Source organism: Quercus suber, unplaced genomic scaffold (genome assembly GCF_002906115.3).
Source record: "Quercus suber isolate HL8 unplaced genomic scaffold, Cork oak 2.0 scaffold_94, whole genome shotgun sequence".
In the NCBI taxonomy this organism is placed as follows: Eukaryota; Viridiplantae; Streptophyta; class Magnoliopsida; order Fagales; family Fagaceae; genus Quercus; species Quercus suber.
In genome coordinates this window covers 1,336,534-1,356,541 of record NW_027069559.1, presented here as the reverse complement: position 1 = coordinate 1,356,541, position 20,008 = coordinate 1,336,534, and the positions used below count along the sequence as shown (strand labels likewise).

General features: G+C 35.2%; 3 protein-coding genes across 3 annotated transcripts; all 3 read right to left on the bottom strand.

Moving 5' to 3' along the window:
* Window positions 1-16: 16 nt before the first annotated feature.
* On the bottom strand, window positions 17-5,828 carry LOC111997561 (magnesium transporter MRS2-4). The gene is made up of 4 exons (XM_024029662.2): window positions 5,263-5,828; window positions 3,458-3,900; window positions 1,231-1,518; window positions 17-543 (listed from the first exon to the last, which is right to left on the bottom strand). The coding sequence occupies exons 1-4, from the start codon at window positions 5,579-5,581 to the stop codon at window positions 265-267; spliced, it is 1,329 nt and encodes a 442-aa protein (XP_023885430.1). The 5' UTR covers window positions 5,582-5,828; the 3' UTR covers window positions 17-264.
* Window positions 5,829-9,886: 4,058 nt separating this feature from the next.
* On the bottom strand, window positions 9,887-13,841 carry LOC111997575 (uncharacterized). Its single transcript, XM_024029684.2, has 5 exons — window positions 13,040-13,841; window positions 11,490-11,935; window positions 10,901-11,085; window positions 10,681-10,747; window positions 9,887-10,591 (listed from the first exon to the last, which is right to left on the bottom strand). The coding sequence occupies exons 1-5, from the start codon at window positions 13,680-13,682 to the stop codon at window positions 10,496-10,498; spliced, it is 1,437 nt and encodes a 478-aa protein (XP_023885452.2). The 5' UTR covers window positions 13,683-13,841; the 3' UTR covers window positions 9,887-10,495.
* A 1,112-nt stretch (window positions 13,842-14,953) lies between these two features.
* LOC136067997 (uncharacterized) lies at window positions 14,954-19,211 on the bottom strand. Its single transcript, XM_065774581.1, has 5 exons — window positions 18,108-19,211; window positions 16,558-17,003; window positions 15,968-16,153; window positions 15,748-15,814; window positions 14,954-15,658 (listed from the first exon to the last, which is right to left on the bottom strand). The coding sequence occupies exons 1-3, from the start codon at window positions 18,748-18,750 to the stop codon at window positions 16,046-16,048; spliced, it is 1,197 nt and encodes a 398-aa protein (XP_065630653.1). The 5' UTR covers window positions 18,751-19,211; the 3' UTR covers window positions 14,954-15,658; window positions 15,748-15,814; window positions 15,968-16,045.
* Between the last annotated feature and the right edge of the window lie 797 nt (window positions 19,212-20,008).

Genomic DNA, 20,008 nt, shown 5'->3' with positions numbered 1-20,008 from the left:
TATATATATAACAAAATTTCAGAACAGGTTGGAGATTTTATAGCAACTCTTATTATGTACAGAAACAGAAATTCCCAAGGAAGTTGCATCATCCCCATCAACTGCAACATAATTTATGGATTTATCCTTACATGTAGCAAAAGAAATTTGATAGCCCTCAACTACACTTCAAAGATTCCCATTACTGGGATTCAAAAAATAGATTGTAAAGATGGTGGTGTTCAAATATTGAAAAGCACAACTAAATATGATAATGAGATGAACTTATGAACCAAGCAGCTTCCTCCATCTGGCATATCCTAAGACAAACAGGAAAATAAATATACATAATACTGTAATACCACCAACAAAGTACCAGAATACCCCATTCACATTGTACAATGGAAAAGGGATGTTCATCCCAAACCAAGCTGCTATCAAGGTTTCAGTAGCAACAGCAAATGATGCAATGGTCAACGTCAACTGCAGTTGAATAAGTTCGTTTCGCTGGTTGTCAAGTTGGATGTTAACATAGTCTTCTGTGTCACCAATATACTCCCGAACCTGCCGAAAGGGGAAATTAACATTAAATTTCAAAGACATGAATGAATTAATTGTCATGCCCAATACTCTATTGTTTCAAAATGTTTTGAAACCTACATCACACCATCAAAATAATCATAAATTTCAGGTCTTAAGGCCTCAGAAGTTTATTTCCAGTAAGAAAAGTACCTTTGAAACATGAATAAAAGACCAAACACATGCTACCATCTTTCCCAAATAAATATATTTGAGCTCATTTTACCATCTTAAAGTACAAGAGCTTACCAAGAAGCCCATCAGCATCAATTCTTTATGTTGAGATGGGGCTACCTCATTAAGATATAAATTGGTCCATTAATGGACAGGTAGCTGATGGGTTAACCAATCCTTTCAGCAAGGCATTCTTATGCTATTTAAATTGTTCCCAAATTAGAAAGGATCTATCAACTCCAAATCGGACCCTCATAAGTTTTGAAACAATCCAAATTTCCAAACTAGAGCTTTGTGTATAGCATGAAAGATACTAGATTTATCTATCTGGTACCAATATTAAATTTACAAATTAGTGTTAAGATTGACCATCTTACTATTGCCTCGTTTAACTGGTAAATGGTGCTAAGGAGACATTGCAAAGAATTAAATTTAGAGTTTTAGTTAAAAAGGCTTATGACATTTGCTTATGCTATAGTCAAAAATGGTAATACTCACAGACAATATCTTGTTACGAGTTCCATCCAGCTGCATAAAATAGGCTTCAAGCAACATCTCCAGATCCTCTACATCATTATCATCCTGAAAGTTGCTAGTCACCAAACTTTCGCTCCTGGCAGAACCAAGTCGGCGGAGATGGGAATGGGGAGAAGCGGTAACTATGCTATTTGAAGCAGCAGCTCCCAATAAAGCCTCAGGCGGCTGATTCTGGATCCACTTCCTTGTGAGATATAAATGTGCCATATCTTCATTGTCATCTAATAGATGTTCGATTTCATCCCTTACCTAGCATTAGACAAATATGTTCTCCTCATTATAGATAATATAATGCATAAATAATAGAAGACATGAAAAATCATAAACATCTGTATGGAGATATTTTATTATTATTATTATTTTTTTTTTTATGACGTGAAATCTCACCAAGGCAGAACCCTTTGTACCCACCCCCAGGGAGTAAAGTAAACCATGGATACACAACTCCACCTACCACAAATCTGTATGGAGATATATACTCATTTCAAGTATAAATAAGTTTGCCAGAAGAGCGAGAGAGAGTAACATTTATTTTATTTTATTATTATGTTAGGGTAATAAGAAAAAGATATTTTTAATTTTTTTGATTAATAATAATTTTGAAATTTATTGCTTAAGACATCCTAATCTGTTGATTAACATTCAATTTTCACAAAAAAAATGAATTATTGAAATAATTTTTAATATAAATAATACACAAAAACATAATAAAAACTAACCCCCCTCCCCAAAAAAAACTTTGAACAAGTTATAATTACTAATTAGTTGTAAATTTTATTTATAAATTCCAACCATTTTACTTTTAGTTCCTTCTACATCCCAACTCTCAAAGCACAAAATTCATATTTCCTAAGGCAGTATCTTTATTGTTGTGTCCAATAAATGAAAACTGTATAATAATTGGTGTCACTCTAACATTTGCTCAATAGCAAGAAAGGTTAATATCTTCATAAAAAGGTTGATATGATTGGTCTCTCTCTCTCTCTCTCTCTCTCGCTCTTACACACACACACACACACACACAAAGACTAACAATCTCATTAAGGAGAGGAGGATGACATACAACTGACAAGGTACATAACAGGAAATACATAAGAAATCCTATTGCCCTATAAATATATTCACAAGAAATTTACTAAATTTAAGGAGGGAGAGAGTCAGCCAAAAGGTGTATGCTTGAATGCATCTAATGCCTCTAAGAGGCTGCGGAAACAAAGGCATAAGTTCTTTCTTATTCATTGGAGCAAGGGGCAGTGAATGGGTGCCTGTAGTCCAAGAAATAAAGAAGCAAGGCAGGTAATTTTAGTGATCATGATTAGTAATGCATTTTACCAAAGTAGTAATGATAACCAAGAACTACCAAGTTTGACACCTTGCAGCATGAAGACCATTCTACTCCTTTTTTTTCTTCTTTTATTGGTAAGTTTCATCCAATAAGTCTCCAACCCACAACATCACCCTCCACCTTGCTCTTGCAAGACAAAGAGGTCCATGAAAAACCAACCCAAGATGCCTTTTCAAACACAAAATTCAAATGCCACTATGAGTTCTTATCATTTCCATGCAAAAGCAATATGCTATAAAATATTTGTTATTAATTATTTTTATTTATTAGAGCAGATGAAGAGCTATATGACTGACCATTTGTAGGGTTCAAGGGCTTTCCTTTTATAATAGAGGTTACGACAGCGTTTTAAGGGATTCTTGACTCTTTATTATCAAGAATAATTGATTTCACCTTTCAAGTTCATTTAGCAACTATAGGGTTTAGTTGTTTGCTTAATTTAGGACCCAAGAAACAGCACTCTTGGGTTTTTCTTCATTAAGCACCCAAGAAAAGGCTATTTATCTGCTTTCCTTTGGGATAGGCTTCAATGGAGATCAAAGCATCATTCCATCTGATCAGACTCCCTGACTACATCGGTAAAGAAATCCCCCCTTTTTTCCCCGATAAGTAAGTTTTAACCCCAAGTGGAGGGATAAGGGAAGCCTCAAACTAATGACCCTCGCTATGTGAGATGTGGTTCCCAGCATGCATCAGTAAAGAGATCAATGGATACAAAGAAATCTCAATATATCTCCTTTCTTCAAAATTCATCTTTATCATGAGGTGACAAAACATATTACACCGGTAAAGTAAAAGATATAAGAACCCAGAGAAAGAATGAATTAACAGTTAACAATATACCTTTTGCACACGTGCAAGCAGCCGGGTAAGATTGCTTTTCAAACTTCTCACATATTCAAGATTCTTGGTGCTAACATTCCTGGCCAGTTCATCCAACACAGGGTAAGCATTTCTCTCGAGGTCAGCCACATTGGAATCCAGATATGTACAGACAACCTCTAATGCAATCTCCAGAACCTGAAACTCGAAGGGAAGCTCACACTGCAGACCTTCAGTTGCTTCTGGAACGGGCAACCACTGTCTCCCTGTTGAAACACGCATTTCATTATCTTGTTCTTCTTCGTGGCCAGCTCCATGGAATGGGCTTTTACAAGGAAGTTGTTGCCTTAGCTGCTCCACGAATGGAAGAACCTCCTGACGGAGAGGATCAAGCAACAGCACTTCTTCGGCCGTAACTATGGCCTTTATAAACTCCAAATTGACAACCATCGCTTTCTCCCTTGCTGCAAATAAAGGAGAGAGTTTAGTTAAATTTTTCATCAGAATCAGCCACTAAAAATGCTAGCAACAACCAATAAAGCAGAAAGTGCTCTTATATGGCTTTGATACAAATAAACATATGGGTTCTGCAATATGACCTTTAATATATAAACACAAAAGTACCTCAAACACATCTAAGCAAAGTCCAAACAAAAGCCAGACACTTTCAACTAAGATCCTCTCTAGAGTCTAAAGAGTTGGGTTTATCAACACGAGTAAGTCACAGTTACACATGCACTGGGTGGGTTCTTGAACTCACGACCTTGTTGGAAGTTTTTTACTTTTAACATACCCCACCCTTCACTTAGTTGTAAGAAGGGAAGGAGGTGTCATTTCAGGTAGAGCTCATTGGTTGTAAGGCAAAGTGAATACTTTCAAACAAGTAGTTTGAAGCTACCACAAGCTGCTTGGTGCGACTACAAATCACAAAATTCGAGTCCAAGAATCAAACTCTCCCCAAAAAATTGGGGAAAGGTAGCTACCAATTACCTCTCCTAAACCCCCACAAAAGTGATAGCTTTCTGCAGTGGGTATAAATCATAGTCAAATAATTAAATTCACCCCTTCATAAAAGCTTAAACAGTTACAACAGTGACTTAACATGTTCACACCATGTCTCCAATCTACCTCACATTTAAAAAGTATAGAAATTCCACAATTTAAACCCTACTTCTCAATAAGGATTGTTAGCCCTCTTATGAGAAAATTGTTATTAATAACAATCAAATTCATCCGTTTTCTAACAACTTAACTTAAGCTTTTGGAACAAGCGATTAATCAATAACCAAACCCAAATATTTTCCCAAACTCTACCCAGAAAAAAAAGAAAAAAAAAATCCTTTCTTTGCATGAAACCTTTATACTCAAAAACAATACTCTCAATCCAGAAATTGCAACAATTGCATATAAGTCCTACAAGATTGTGGGATCCACATACCATATCACGTGGGACCCACCCACTCTAAGAGTGAGAATGTACACACCCACTACTACATAAGATAATAATCCCAAAAAATTTCAATTATAAAAACACTTTTTTTTTGCAAAAGGTCTTGTAACCCAACTAACACTCACTATGTTTCTGTTTGACATTCGCGATGTTTCTAACAGAGACACCCAGGATCAAATCTTCCTTCCCTCTTGTTATTGTAACTATCAAATCATCAAAAATACTAAAAACCCATTTTTTTGCTTCCACTTTTTTTGTGATAATTTCTAACAAGAACAACTTCAAGTCCAAAATCAAAATCAAAATCAAAACAAAGTAGAGAGAGAGAGAGAGAGAGAGAGAAGCATGATAGTAAAAGTAAAAGAGTATAATATACCAAGGATATTGGAGGAGTGAGAGAAAATAGGGCCAAGGATTCTCAAATCCCTAGCGGGAATAGAAGCGCGACGAATGATAGCGTTTTTGTCCAACTCCACCAGCTCGTGTTGCCCACTCTGGTCCAGCCTCATCCATAGCCGAGCTCCACCGGTCTTCTTCTTCCCTTTCCCAACCAAAGTACAATTATTGTTGTTTGGAGGCGAAGCGGCTCCTCCTCCGATATGCGGCGGCAGCAGCAGCGGCGGCGGTGGCGACGACCCAACCTGCTTCTTCAAGCGCCGGGACCTCGGCGATGACGTGGCCGCCTTCTTCCCCATCAATTTTGCTCTCACTCTCTCAATTTGAACGTAATGGGTTTTTTTAGGGAATAACCCAAGATTCCAAAAATCCAAGTCTTCTTCTTCTTCTTATTCTTACCTTGTTCCATAAACGCCCCCACTGGTTTTGATGCTTTTGAAAATCAATTTTTTTACTCTATATACATGGAGAAAGCAAACAAAAAGTAGAGAAGAGAGCCAGGTACCCAAAAAGTAACTGCCAGTCAGTGTGTCAGTTAGGGGCCACCCTCTTGTTATTATTGCTATTTTCATTCATATTTTACTTCAACCCACTTGTCATTTTCTACTTTTAAATTTTAGATTAAAATTTAAAATTGCTCTTTGACTTTGTTTATAAGTTTATTTCAATCCAATAATTTAACTTTCTTTCAATTTTTAACCCTCCCTTGTTTTAGTTTCCATCATAATTTCATATACAAAATTAGGTGGTTTTAGGAGAAATTATAAGATTTACGTGTGGACAAATAATGCGGTCCACTATTCTACTAAAAAACTTTCACATGTTTAAAATTGTTAGTTAAATTTTTTTTTTTAAACATAAATTAATTACTGACTCTGTAATTTTAAATAAATAGAAGTTTTTTAGTGAAATTGTGGACCACATCACTTGTCCATTAGAGGACTCTATAATTTCTCTGCTTTAGGGTTATTTAAGAGTACGATTTTGACGAAGACTAATGGGAGTATTGAATTGAATAAAATTGAAAGTTAAATAACTGAATTGAATGAAAGTAAATTTAGAGAACAAAATTGAATATTAGGTAAAGCTATAAGGTGCAATTTGTAATTTTGCGAATTATTTATCAATTTTGACATTTGTATAATTTGTTTTTTTTTTTTTTTTCACAATAAGACGTGTTTGGTATGATCACCCTTGGTGATAGCCTAAAAATAAGAAGTTCTTGTGATTGTTATTTTATGAGTCTAAAGTTGTGGGTTTGAGCAGTGGCAAGCTTTATTATTGCACGAGTGGTCCCAAATCATTCATGAATATGGTTTAAGTGGGCTAGAGACATGATTACTCCTACAAGCTTCCTTTCTATAAAGGAAATTCCTATTTGGTTGCATATTTATTATAAGTAATCGATATTTCTTAGGAATAACAATTACTTAAATTGAGAAATAGTTTTTCTACCTTTTATAAAAATAAAATTTTGAGGAATAGTTTTTCCTTTTTAAAAGTGGTTTTTTTTTTTTTTAAAATTTATTTATGGTTAAAAACAATAGGTGTAATAACTTCTAAAATAATATGTTTTCGAAATAGAGAAATGATACGTCTACAACATTTTTACAACATTTCTACAACAAATTCTAAGTGGCAGGTTGTTACTGGTTATTATTGTTAGGGCAAAAAAGTAATCTCAGTGTTAGTTTCAAATTTGAACCAATAACAACTAACCACCTGTGATTTGTTGTAAAATTGTTGTAAAATTGTTGTAGACGTAGCATCTCTCTTCGAAATATACAAACCTTCTATATGCACGTAATAATTACAAAATTAAAAAAAAAAATCAAAAAATAATCTCTCTTGCATTTAATTATATCGTTATTTAGAAAATAGATTTGTATAAGTATAACTATGATATTTCATAAATATAGATCTAGAGTTGTATTCTAATGTTACAATTAAACATGCAAATAAGCAAATTTATTCCATTACAACATTTTTTTAGTCTCAATAATAAAGATTATCATTCATATTGTAATCTCTATTCAGTGAACCAAATATGCCTTATAATTATAATTTTTTTTTGGAAGGATGGAAATGTGAGATTATAGAAAATATGAATATTTCAACGAGTCTCTTGAAATTTTGATCTATTGCAATAAAAAAACTCAACTTTATTCCCTAAAAAAAGTTGATCAATTATTTTGAAACAAAGCTCAACATTAACAATGCAGTTTGGCACTCATTAACCGAACTCTAAAAAATATATGAATGATAGAAACGTGAAAAAAAAATTGCAATATTTCCTCATGCGTGTTTGATAGAGATGATGAAAAATGATAGAAAATATGATTTGAGTAAATTTACTATGAGACCATTATGATATCAAAAGAGGATGGAAAAAGATTGTAAAGATCCATATAGTAAATTCCATATAATAAACAACTTCTTCCTATTTTCTCCCTTACTTTTCCTCCTAATTTGGGACAACGATCTTTGGTAGGCCCACATAAAACACTCCACCCACACCAAATATGGGAAAACTATCATTTCCCTTCCTTCATTTTTCATTATTTTGTCTTTTCAATCAATTAAACATCATTTTTTTTTTATGTCAAGGAACACGCCATCTCACAAAACTGCTAGTGGCAGTTGGACAATTAAACATCATATTAAGTATGCGAATGGTGTCAACTTTACTGACAGTTGAATGAACAACTTAACAACAACTTAAAAACTTACAAAGACTAAAAATAATAATAAATAAATCTTAAGGATGAAAATGACATTTTCATATTTTTTATTTTATTTATGGGTCATGCTAACGAATGTTATTAGGGCATTGATTAACAATTAATTTTAAGAAAGTTTTAACATAATTTTTATGGAAAATGAAAACACTTGTCAAAATATTAATAGTTTTTTTTTTTTTTTCCATAAAAACTTTCTTTAAATAGATTATTAACCAATACCCTAAAAGCATTCGTTAGCACTTTCCTTTATTTATTTAGTCTATTACTATTTTGTCATTATTTTATTTTTCTTGTTGCCTCCCCCATTTCCTCAATTTTATTTTTAAATGTCCACTTGTAATGGGCCTTGCATGGATCCCACCAAAAAAAATAGTAAACCCATCTAGGGTTGATGTATAGTCACAACCGCACAAAAAACTCCTTTATAATAAACTATAAGATTACTCAAAAAAAAAAAAAAAAATCTATATGAGAGTGATTGTCAACTTACCAAAATAATAGAAAACAAAAATAATGCTTTCATTTTTTTTTTTAATTGGAAGTTATTAAAATAATGGGAAAAATAAAAAACAATTGAGAAATTATTTTGTGTACTGGGAGGACCACGTCAATAGTGATCAATGGTTCTCCCACCAGATAAACAAAAAAAAAAAAAAAACATGTATTTGAAGTTATTAACTCAAATTTTAGTCACACTACCAGTATGAACTATGAAGAGGTCAAAAATATCAAGCACAATGTGTCATTGGCATAGCATAAACTAGAGGCCTCAGACTACTTAAATTCTGATGGACTCATGAACCCAATTGGTGGCAATGTTGTTGTCATGTCAACGCAATTGAACATGACAGCGGACACAATGGAGTCATCAAGGCTTGACAAGAGCTGAATGAATAGACTACCAAAGATGGGGACATTTAATAATTCGATACTAGCCACCTCACGCATGCACGTACAATGAAACTTTTTATTTATTTATTGAGATTTTAGTAATTTTTCATTCATCTTAATTTAGTGAGATAGAAGGGAGTTCTAAAACTCTCTTAGAAACAAAAACGAACCCACATCCGAGAACAGGAATACAAAGGACGATTAGAATCCACAAAATAAAAAGAAAATTATAAAGAAACCCCTTTCAACCAAGAAACTAAATGCTGAATAGGTTATCAAAGATGGGGAATATTAATAAACTATATCAACATAAAAGGACTTGAGGTTATAACAAGGCATGATCATATTATAAAATACAATAAAAAAGATAAGACTTTGAGAGTCATTAAGAAATATTTCATTTGCTAGTAAATCCTTAACCTACATTAAATCACGAATACCACGTTGTTTCTCTTAAAATGAATTAAGGTTTAATTCGTTACTTTTGAAATCTCAAGGCTTTATTTATTACGTTTAAAATTATAAAGTTTATTTTTTCGTCGCCCTTTAAAATCTCCAGAATTAATATGTTACTTTTAAAATTATAAATTTTAATTTATTAAACCCTAAATTTTAGGGTTTAAAAGGTAACTTTCTAGTCTGATTAGATACTTGACGACTATCTTGCCATGGCATTACCAGCCTTATACTCCATAGAAAAGGCACATCTTTGATTGTGTGAACAGGTCAGTCACCGAATTTTGAACCGTTTAAGAATAGCTTATTTAAGCTCTTGTTAAAGATTTTTTTTATTGAAGTGTGCTAAAATTGTACTTTGAAAAAAAAAAAAAAAAAAAGAATAAGAAAGATTTTAAAAAGCATTACATAAAAGCTACCTCCGCAGTGCCAGCCTAAACCAAAAAGGGCATGCACATATAAGTAACTAAGGCCTTGAATTCTGAATAATTACATCCACTTCCGAGCTGCACTACCTTCAAACAATGTGAAACATATGGCTACAATTTGAATGTTTAACAGTGGTACACCATGCAACAATAATAACAAATACATTGTGCAGGTAAGCCCCTAACAGCCTAATCACTTAAAAACCTATCCATTCTTGAATTTTAGGCCATTCCATCAATTTAAGTTAGCCAAGGTACAGAAATATCAAAATACATACATTTCATTCATGGGGAATAAAATATGTGAAAACATGATCCAAAATAAGCTCACTACATAATTACGTTAAACCCACATCACTGGTGTAGTTTAACCGAGCTGAAATATGAACATAGGAAGGCATCAGATGAACATGAGAGTATAACTCAGTCAAGAAAACTACAAGAACTAGCACTGTTAGGACTCAAGGTATGTATACCTTATGTTATATAACGTTATATAACACATGTTGATGTATAAGGCGGAAAGGTTATGGGGTGAACTAACAAGCTACTGCAAATTTTTATCTCTTCAGAAAATACAAAAAAATTTGCGTTCTGTTTTGTGGACCGTGCAAGGAAGTACGGACATTTCATTTAGAGTGCCAAACTGGTGTTGTACTGGCCATTTCATGTTATAATTTTTTAGAAATTGTTCATGTTACCGTGTCATACCCATGTCCATACCCGTACCTATGTCCATGTCCATGCTTCCTAGATACCGTGTCATGTTTCTCCACTTATCCTTCAGATCAACCTGAGAAAATAATACTTTGACTTATATTTTGGGTATAAATACTTAGAAAGTAAAGTAAGACATTGCAAATGAGTACAGCAACAAATTACCGCTGTTCTTTCTTCAAAAATATCACGGTGGGAATTTAAGATGAGCTTCCAATTTCCTTTACCAAACCTGCAGCAGGAAACATGACAAAAAGAAAATGTGAGGATCAACATACTTCCTAAAGGAATTTAGAGTTTATTTATAAATAAAAAATCCTGTAATTTTCAAAAATATATTCTACTGATGTGGTTATTTTTGTTTTTTTAATCAGCAAACACATACTTCTGCACACCAGTCCTTAAAGTGTCTTCCTCCAACAAACTCCATCTCTTGATTGTTCTCCTAACAAAATTTTTAACCTTATTCTTCCTCAAAGGAGAAACAATCTTTCTCTTTGGGTTAGGTAGGTGAAGTCTACTTGCACGATCAGTCATTCGTTCTTGTGAGCCATCTATGGAATCATCCCACTGCAAGGACATACAACAACTTTCAAAAAATGACACAATTTTTTCTTTTCACCAAGGCAGGGAAAAAATGACACACTCTATGTATTATGTAACAAAGGCTATGTGAGAAAAAAAAGTGCAACTAGGCTTAAACTAGTTCAATAATTGTCTATCATCATAAGGACATTAAGATGATCTCATGCTGATTATGTTGTAAAAAAAAATTAAAATGAGTTCAGGAAAACACAAGTCAATGCAAGACTACTCTTAAAAATGACACTACGCATTATGAACATAAATGATTTATAGACAATAACATGATGTATCAACTATTAGAATGTAACAAAATATTTTATCCCCAGTTACCACAAGATTAGAAGAAAACAAACCAATAGATTGAAACAACAAAACATGAGCACAGGTACCTCATAAGTATGAGCAGTGCTATTTCGCTCCATTAAGCTTGGTCGAGTAGAATTGCTCTGAGGAATGCAGGACTGATTTCCACAACCAGAGTCAGTAGCTTGTGGCGCTACGCTTTTGTCAACGGATGGATTGAGTGCATTTATGTCTTTTCCACTCTGATTTTCTACAGAAGGGTCATGTGTCTTATCTTTTTTCACCATGTCAGACATTACAGATTCAGCCGAACGTAATGCATCAGGGTGAGGGTCCTTCACCACTGCCTGTAACTCCATAGAACTGGATTTAAGTGCCTCTTTTATCCTATTAACTTCAGGGGTAGGCAAGGAATCATATTTGCTACATAATGCGTCCGTGTCCTCTTCTTCAACAATCCTAACTCCTCCTTTAGAGCGTTTATGGCATGCACTGTGATTGCGTCTAGGAAGCACATTCCCCTTATGTATTTCTGAGTAAAATGAAAGGCAAACCCAAAAAAGTCAAAAGGGAAGAAAAAATCCTTAACTATATAAATGTGAAGCTCAAGAATGATATTAACAAGCTTCAGTAGTGACTAATCTGATCATGGAGCATGAAACTATGAAAGTAGAAGGATGACCATAATTACGTATATATTTAACCAATCCTCAATTTGGAAAAGTCGATAGCTTTGACAGGTCTATATCTACTGGAGTGGCAATGTTATTAAAGTTTTCAATTTTTTGAGTTATATGTGAGGTTAAGTGATCTGGGTTGGTTTAGCAATTAACTGTCAGATGAAACGCCTCTCTGTGATCTGTGCATTTTAATGCATGAGTTTTTGGCTTAGATTTTGACCATGTAATACTTACTCAAGTTGGTTTAATTTGATTGAGTTATTAGATATAGATAGCATTTTCAGAAAGAATGACTTCTGGCCGTTGCATTTTAATTGCCCATATAAGAAGTGTGAAGGTGAGCTAGAGGCAGTGCAACCTAGAGTGCCTGCTACTCAAAGGAACCTTTAAAAACCTGAAACTTTAAGTTTAAGAAGGGACCTTTAAAACCTGAAACTTTAACTTTAAGAAGGTTATTGTTAGAAGTAATTAAACTGAACTTTAAACATGTATTGAAGTGTAAAAAGAAAGTTTGGCCTCCAATGTCGGCCACCTCCTAGTATACATTACCATAGGAGACTCCATTTTAAGGACAATTTTGTTTCTTTAATTTGCAAGACTTTCCTCGCTCTAAAATTGATGAGTATAGATGCTAATCTTTAATTTGAATGACTGAATTATACTAATAAAAAACTAACGCAAGTTGCCACCATATGCTTTACTCTTCGCTATACGCCTCACTGTCGTTGTTGTCATTTGATGGGTGTTCCTTAAACACCTTTTAGATGTTTAGTCACCAATGCATTACAACACATATATACTATGACCAGTGTAAAGTTCATTTGGATTGCACAACACAACTGAAATATAGGGGAATGTGAACATTTTCATTCTATTATGAGCATTGAGAATACAAAATTATTAACACACACTCACAGTCACAGAGCATGCAGTCATAGTAAAGTTTGAAACTTTACCTTTCCCTGCTACAAGTTTATCCTCTTCATTCGCCGCCAACTCCGGAACCCGGGCCGCCGCCTCTTCAAGAAAGGAAGGGCCCATGAGTGCCCAAGCCTCCCCTAAAAAAGCCCTAAGCTTTTGCAGAGCCTCGGCCCTTGTATTCAAATTCATCAACCTATTTGCTGTTTTGGCATCCCAAAGCGCCGCCTCCAAATCGTTCTTCCACCGAGTCAACTCGGCGTTATCCCTAACCAACTCGCTCTTCGTCCCCGATTTCTCCAAATGACCGATTCTGCCCCTCCACACTCTCTTCACCGCCTCGAAGTACTTCCCATTGCTTCCCTCCAAAGCCAAGTACTTCACCGTGCACTCCACCGCCGCCGCCAAATACGCGGCCTTCAACGACTCTCCGATCTCCACGCCGTCGTTTCGGTCCATCTCTTCGATCAGTTCCAGCGCCTGGAGCGTCGTCTCGGTGACCGTTGCGACGGATATCTCGGATTGGATTGTGCGGAGGAGGACGGCCTTCTTGAACCGATAGTCTTCGGCGACGGCGGAGGGGAGCGGGAGGACTTGGAGGAGGTTCTTGATGACGTGGTCTGGCACCGCCGGGCTTCGCAATAGGAATTCGAAAATCCACCGGAAAATGTCTGCGTCCATTATGGTATGACCATGACCATGTTGATGATGATGATTCAAAGTGATGATTTTTGAGAGAATTTTGAAAGGTTAGGGCTTTGATGCCATGGAAGTCTAACCGGTAAAGCTCGCTCTGTGACGTTTGAACTTTTTGAATTTAAACGGGAGATTGGTTGGGCTGGTTTGAGTGACCAATAGTTCCTGGGCTTTTTTTTTTTGCCAAAGAGTATAATTTTAGAAGAAAAAATACAGCTTAAACTTATTTAATGAAACTTGAGTTCCAAGTATCATGAAACTCGAGTTTTATTGGAACTTGAGTTCCAAAAAACATATTACATAATTTAATTAGTTTGACATGTGCTATTTAGCAAAATTTTTCAAAAATTTGTTAACAAAAATTATACTATATAGCAAATTTTTCAATAGTTCTTGTATATCTTTTTTGACTTATAGATATAGAATTCTCTTTTTTTTTAATCTAAAGTGTATGTATATACATGTGAAATTCAATTTGGATAATTGAACTCAACCTTTGCCCCACCCTACAAATAGTTCTGGTGTCTCTAATCACAATATTTCATGTATTTTAATTTAAGGTTCCATTAACGGATATTCATAGAATAATTATTAATAAACCATTTTAGAAAAATTTTAATACCAATTTGATGGAAAATACATTTGAACTTTTAAGAGCCCAAGAATATGAAGCACGATGTCATTGGAATATAGATATGCTAGATGCCTAAACTTCTGAACTATTTAGGTGACGGACTCATCAAACCCTAATAGGTGACAAAAGCTGAACAGGCTATCAAAGACTGTCTCCAATGAAAGACGGAAGCGAGGAATGCCACATTTTAGAGGGCAAAACTGATGGATTGTGAGTTCAATACCCATTGGATTCTAGTTCAAATGTTGAACCAACCTAATCTTGCTTGTTTAGAAAACTGTAAAAACAAGGAATATATACAACTGCAGATGGTTTTTAAACAATAACCAAGGTAGTTAAACCATCTATGTGGCCTATTCCACAATAAGAGTCACCCCCACTCAATAAACTGATATTGGTATCTCACCAGTCACCATTAGCAGTTGACATTCATCTGGAGGCTTTAGTTTTTTTTTTTTTTTTTTTTTTAAAAAAAAAAAAAAAAAAGAATAAGAAAGATTTTAAAAAGCATTACATAAAAGCTACCTCCGCAGTGCCAGCCTAAACCAAAAAGGGCATGCACATATAAGTAACTAAGGCCTTGAATTCTGAATAATTACATCCACTTCCGAGCTGCACTACCTTCAAACAATGTGAAACATATGGCTACAATTTGAATGTTTAACAGTGGTACACCATGCAACAATAATAACAAATACATTGTGCAGGTAAGCCCCTAACAGCCTAATCACTTAAAAACCTATCCATTCTTGAATTTTAGGCCATTCCATCAATTTAAGTTAGCCAAGGTACAGAAATATCAAAATACATACATTTCATTCATGGGGAATAAAATATGTGAAAACATGATCCAAAATAAGCTCACTACATAATTACGTTAAACCCACATCACTGGTGTAGTTTAACCGAGCTGAAATATGAACATAGGAAGGCATCAGATGAACATGAGAGTATAACTCAGTCAAGAAAACTACAAGAACTAGCACTGTTAGGACTCAAGGTATGTATACCTTATGTTATATAACGTTATATAACACATGTTGATGTATAAGGCGGAAAGGTTATGGGGTGAACTAACAAGCTACTGCAAATTTTTATCTCTTCAGAAAATACAAAAAAATTTGCGTTCTGTTTTGTGGACCGTGCAAGGAAGTACGGACATTTCATTTAGAGTGCCAAACTGGTGTTGTACTGGCCATTTCATGTTATAATTTTTTAGAAATTGTTCATGTTACCGTGTCATACCCATGTCCATACCCGTACCTATGTCCATGTCCATGCTTCCTAGATACCGTGTCATGTTTCTCCACTTATCCTTCAGATCAACCTGAGAAAATAATACTTTGACTTATATTTTGGGTATAAATACTTAGAAAGTAAAGTAAGACATTGCAAATGAGTACAGCAACAAATTACCGCTGTTCTTTCTTCAAAAATATCACGGTGGGAATTTAAGATGAGCTTCCAATTTCCTTTACCAAACCTGCAGCAGGAAACATGACAAAAAGAAAATGTGAGGATCAACATACTTCCTAAAGGAATTTAGAGTTTATTTATAAATAAAAAATCCTGTAATTTTCAAAAATATATTCTACTGATGTGGTTATTTTTGTTTTTTTAATCAGCAAACACATACTTCTGCACACCAGTCCTTAAAGTGTCTTCCTCCAACAAACTCCATCTCTTGATTGTTCTCCTAACAAAATTTTTAACCTTATTCTTCCTCAAAGGACAAAACAATCTTTCTCTTTGGGTTAGGTAGGTGAAGTCTACTTGCACGATCAGTCATTCGTTCTTGTGAGCCATCTATGGAATCATCCCACTGCAAGGACATACAACAACTTTCAAAAAATGACACAATTTTTTCTTTTCACCAAGGCAGGGAAAAAATGACACACTCTATGTATTATGTAACAAAGGCTATGTGAGAAAAAAAAGTGCAACTAGGCTTAAACTAGTTCAATAATTGTCTATCATCATAAGGACATTAAGATGATCTCATGCTGATTATGTTGTAAAAAAAAATTAAAATGAGTTCAGGAAAACACAAGTCAATGCAAGACTACTCTTAAAAATGACACTACGCATTATGAACATAAATGATTTATAGACAATAACATGATGTATCAACTATTAGAATGTAACAAAATATTTTATCCCCAGTTACCACAAGATTAGAAGAAAACAAACCAATAGATTGAAACAACAAAACATGAGCACAGGTACCTCATAAGTATGAGCAGTGCTATTTCGCTCCATTAAGCTTGGTCGAGTAGAATTGCTCTGAGGAATGCAGGACTGATTTCCACAACCAGAGTCAGTAGCTTGTGGCGCTACGCTTTTGTCAACGGATGGATTGAGTGCATTTATGTCTTTTCCACTCTGATTTTCTACAGAAGGGTCATGTGTCTTATCTTTTTTCACCATGTCAGACATTACAGATTCAGCCGAACGTAATGCATCAGGGTGAGGGTCCTTCACCACTGCCTGTAACTCCATAGAACTGGATTTAAGTGCCTCTTTTATCCTATTAACTTCAGGGGTAGGCAAGGAATCATATTTGCTACATAATGCGTCCGTGTCCTCTTCTTCAACAATCCTAACTCCTCCTTTAGAGCGTTTATGGCATGCACTGTGATTGCGTCTAGGAAGCACATTCCCCTTATGTATTTCTGAGTAAAATGAAAGGCAAACCCAAAAAAGTCAAAAGGGAAGAAAAAATCCTTAACTATATAAATGTGAAGCTCAAGAATGATATTAACAAGCTTCAGTAGTGACTAATCTGATCATGGAGCATGAAACTATGAAAGTAGAAGGATGACCATAATTACGTATATATTTAACCAATCCTCAATTTGGAAAAGTCGATAGCTTTGACAGGTCTATATCTACTGGAGTGGCAATGTTATTAAAGTTTTCAATTTTTTGAGTTATATGTGAGGTTAAGTGATCTGGGTTGGTTTAGCAATTAACTGTCAGATGAAACGCCTCTCTGTGATCTGTGCATTTTAATGCATGAGTTTTTGGCTTAGATTTTGACCATGTAATACTTACTCAAGTTGGTTTAATTTGATTGAGTTATTAGATATAGATAGCATTTTCAGAAAGAATGACTTCTGGCCGTTGCATTTTAATTGCCCATATAAGAAGTGTGAAGGTGAGCTAGAGGCAGTGCAACCTAGAGTGCCTGCTACTCAAAGGAACCTTTAAAAACCTGAAACTTTAAGTTTAAGAAGGGACCTTTAAAACCTGAAACTTTAACTTTAAGAAGGTTATTGTTAGAAGTAATTAAACTGAACTTTAAACATGTATTGAAGTGTAAAAAGAAAGTTTGGCCTCCAATGTCGGCCACCTCCTAGTATACATTACCATAGGAGACTCCATTTTAAGGACAATTTTGTTTCTTTAATTTGCAAGACTTTCCTCGCTCTAAAATTGATGAGTATAGATGCTAATCTTTAATTTGAATGACTGAATTATACTAATAAAAAACTAACGCAAGTTGCCACCATATGCTTTACTCTTCGCTATACGCCTCACTGTCGTTGTTGTCATTTGATGGGTGTTCCTTAAACACCTTTTAGATGTTTAGTCACCAATGCATTACAACACATATATACTATGACCAGTGTAAAGTTCATTTGGATTGCACAACACAACTGAAATATAGGGGAATGTGAACATTTTCATTCTATTATGAGCATTGAGAATACAAAATTATTAACACACACTCACAGTCACAGAGCATGCAGTCATAGTAAAGTTTGAAACTTTACCTTTCCCTGCTACAAGTTTATCCTCTTCATTCGCCGCCAACTCCGGAACCCGGGCCGCCGCCTCTTCAAGAAAGGAAGGGCCCATGAGTGCCCAAGCCTCCCCTAAAAAAGCCCTAAGCTTTTGCAGAGCCTCGGCCCTTGTATTCAAATTCATCAACCTATTTGCTGTTTTGGCATCCCAAAGCGCCGCCTCCAAATCGTTCTTCCACCGAGTCAACTCGGCGTTATCCCTAACCAACTCGCTCTTCGTCCCCGATTTCTCCAAATGACCGATTCTGCCCCTCCACACTCTCTTCACCGCCTCGAAGTACTTCCCATTGCTTCCCTCCAAAGCCAAGTACTTCACCGTGCACTCCACCGCCGCCGCCAAATACGCGGCCTTCAACGACTCTCCGATCTCCACGCCGTCGTTTCGGTCCATCTCTTCGATCAGTTCCAGCGCCTGGAGCGTCGTCTCGGTGACCGTTGCGACGGATATCTCGGATTGGATTGTGCGGAGGAGGACGGCCTTCTTGAACCGATAGTCTTCGGCGACGGCGGAGGGGAGCGGGAGGACTTGGAGGAGGTTCTTGATGACGTGGTCTGTCACCGCCGGGCTTCGCAATAGGAATTCGAAAATCCACAGGAAAATGTCTGCGTCCATTATGATATGACCATGACCATGTTGATGATGATGATTCAAAGTGATGATTTTTGAGAGAATTTTGAAAGGTTAGGGCTTTGATGCCATGGAAGTCTAACCGGTAAAGCTCGCCCTGTGACGTTTGAACTTTTTGAATTTAAACGGGAGATTGGTTGGGCTGGTTTGAGTGACCAATAGTTCCTGGGCTTTCTTTTTTTTGGCCAAATAGTGTAATTTTAGAAGAAAAAATACAGCTTAAACTTATTTAATGAAACTCGAGTTTTATAGGAACTCGAGTTCCAAATAACATATTAATGGGTCCGTTTGGATAGCACTTATTGTTGCTGAAAGTTGTTAAAAACTGATTGTTGCTGAAAACACTGTAGCAAAATAATTTTTAAATGTGTAAATAGTGTTGTGGGACCCACTTTTAATATTAAATATTGCGTGAACAGTGCGTGAACAGTGTGTGAACAGTACATAAACAGTGAATTTTGTCTCCCCAAAGTCAAAAATGCCGGCAAAAAAAAAAAAAAAAGAAGAGAAAACGTGATGATCAAAACGCGCCGCAACAAAACCTGCAATCCAAACCCACACATTACATAATTTAATAAGTTTGACATGTGCTATTTAGCAAAATTTTTCAAAAATTTGCTAACAAAAATTATACTATATAGCAAAATTTTCAATGGTTCTTGTATATCTTTTTTGACTTATAGATATAGAATTCTCCTCTTTTTAATCTAAAGTGTATGTATATACATGTGAAATTCAGTTTGGATAATTGAACTCAACCTTTGCCCCACCCTACAAATAGTTCTGGTGTCTCTAATCACAATATTTCATGTATTTTAATTTAAGGTTCCATTAACGGATATTCATAGAATAATTATTAATAAACCATTTTAGAAAAATTTTAATACCAATTTGATGGAAAATACATTTGAACTTTTAAGAGCCCAAGAATATGAAGCACGATGTCATTGGAATATAGATATGCTAGATGCCTAAACTTCTGAACTATTTAGGTGATGGACTCATCAAACCCTAATAGGTGACAAAAGCTGAACAGGCTATCAAAGACTGTCTCCAATGAAAGACGGAGGCGAGGAATGCCACATTTTAGAGGGCAAAACTGATGGATTGTGAGTTCAATACCCATTGGATTCTAGTTCAAATGTTGAACCCAACCTAATCTTGCTTGTTTAGAAAACTGTAAAAACAAGGAATATATACAACTGCAGATGGTTTTTAAACAATAACCAGGGTAGTTAAACCA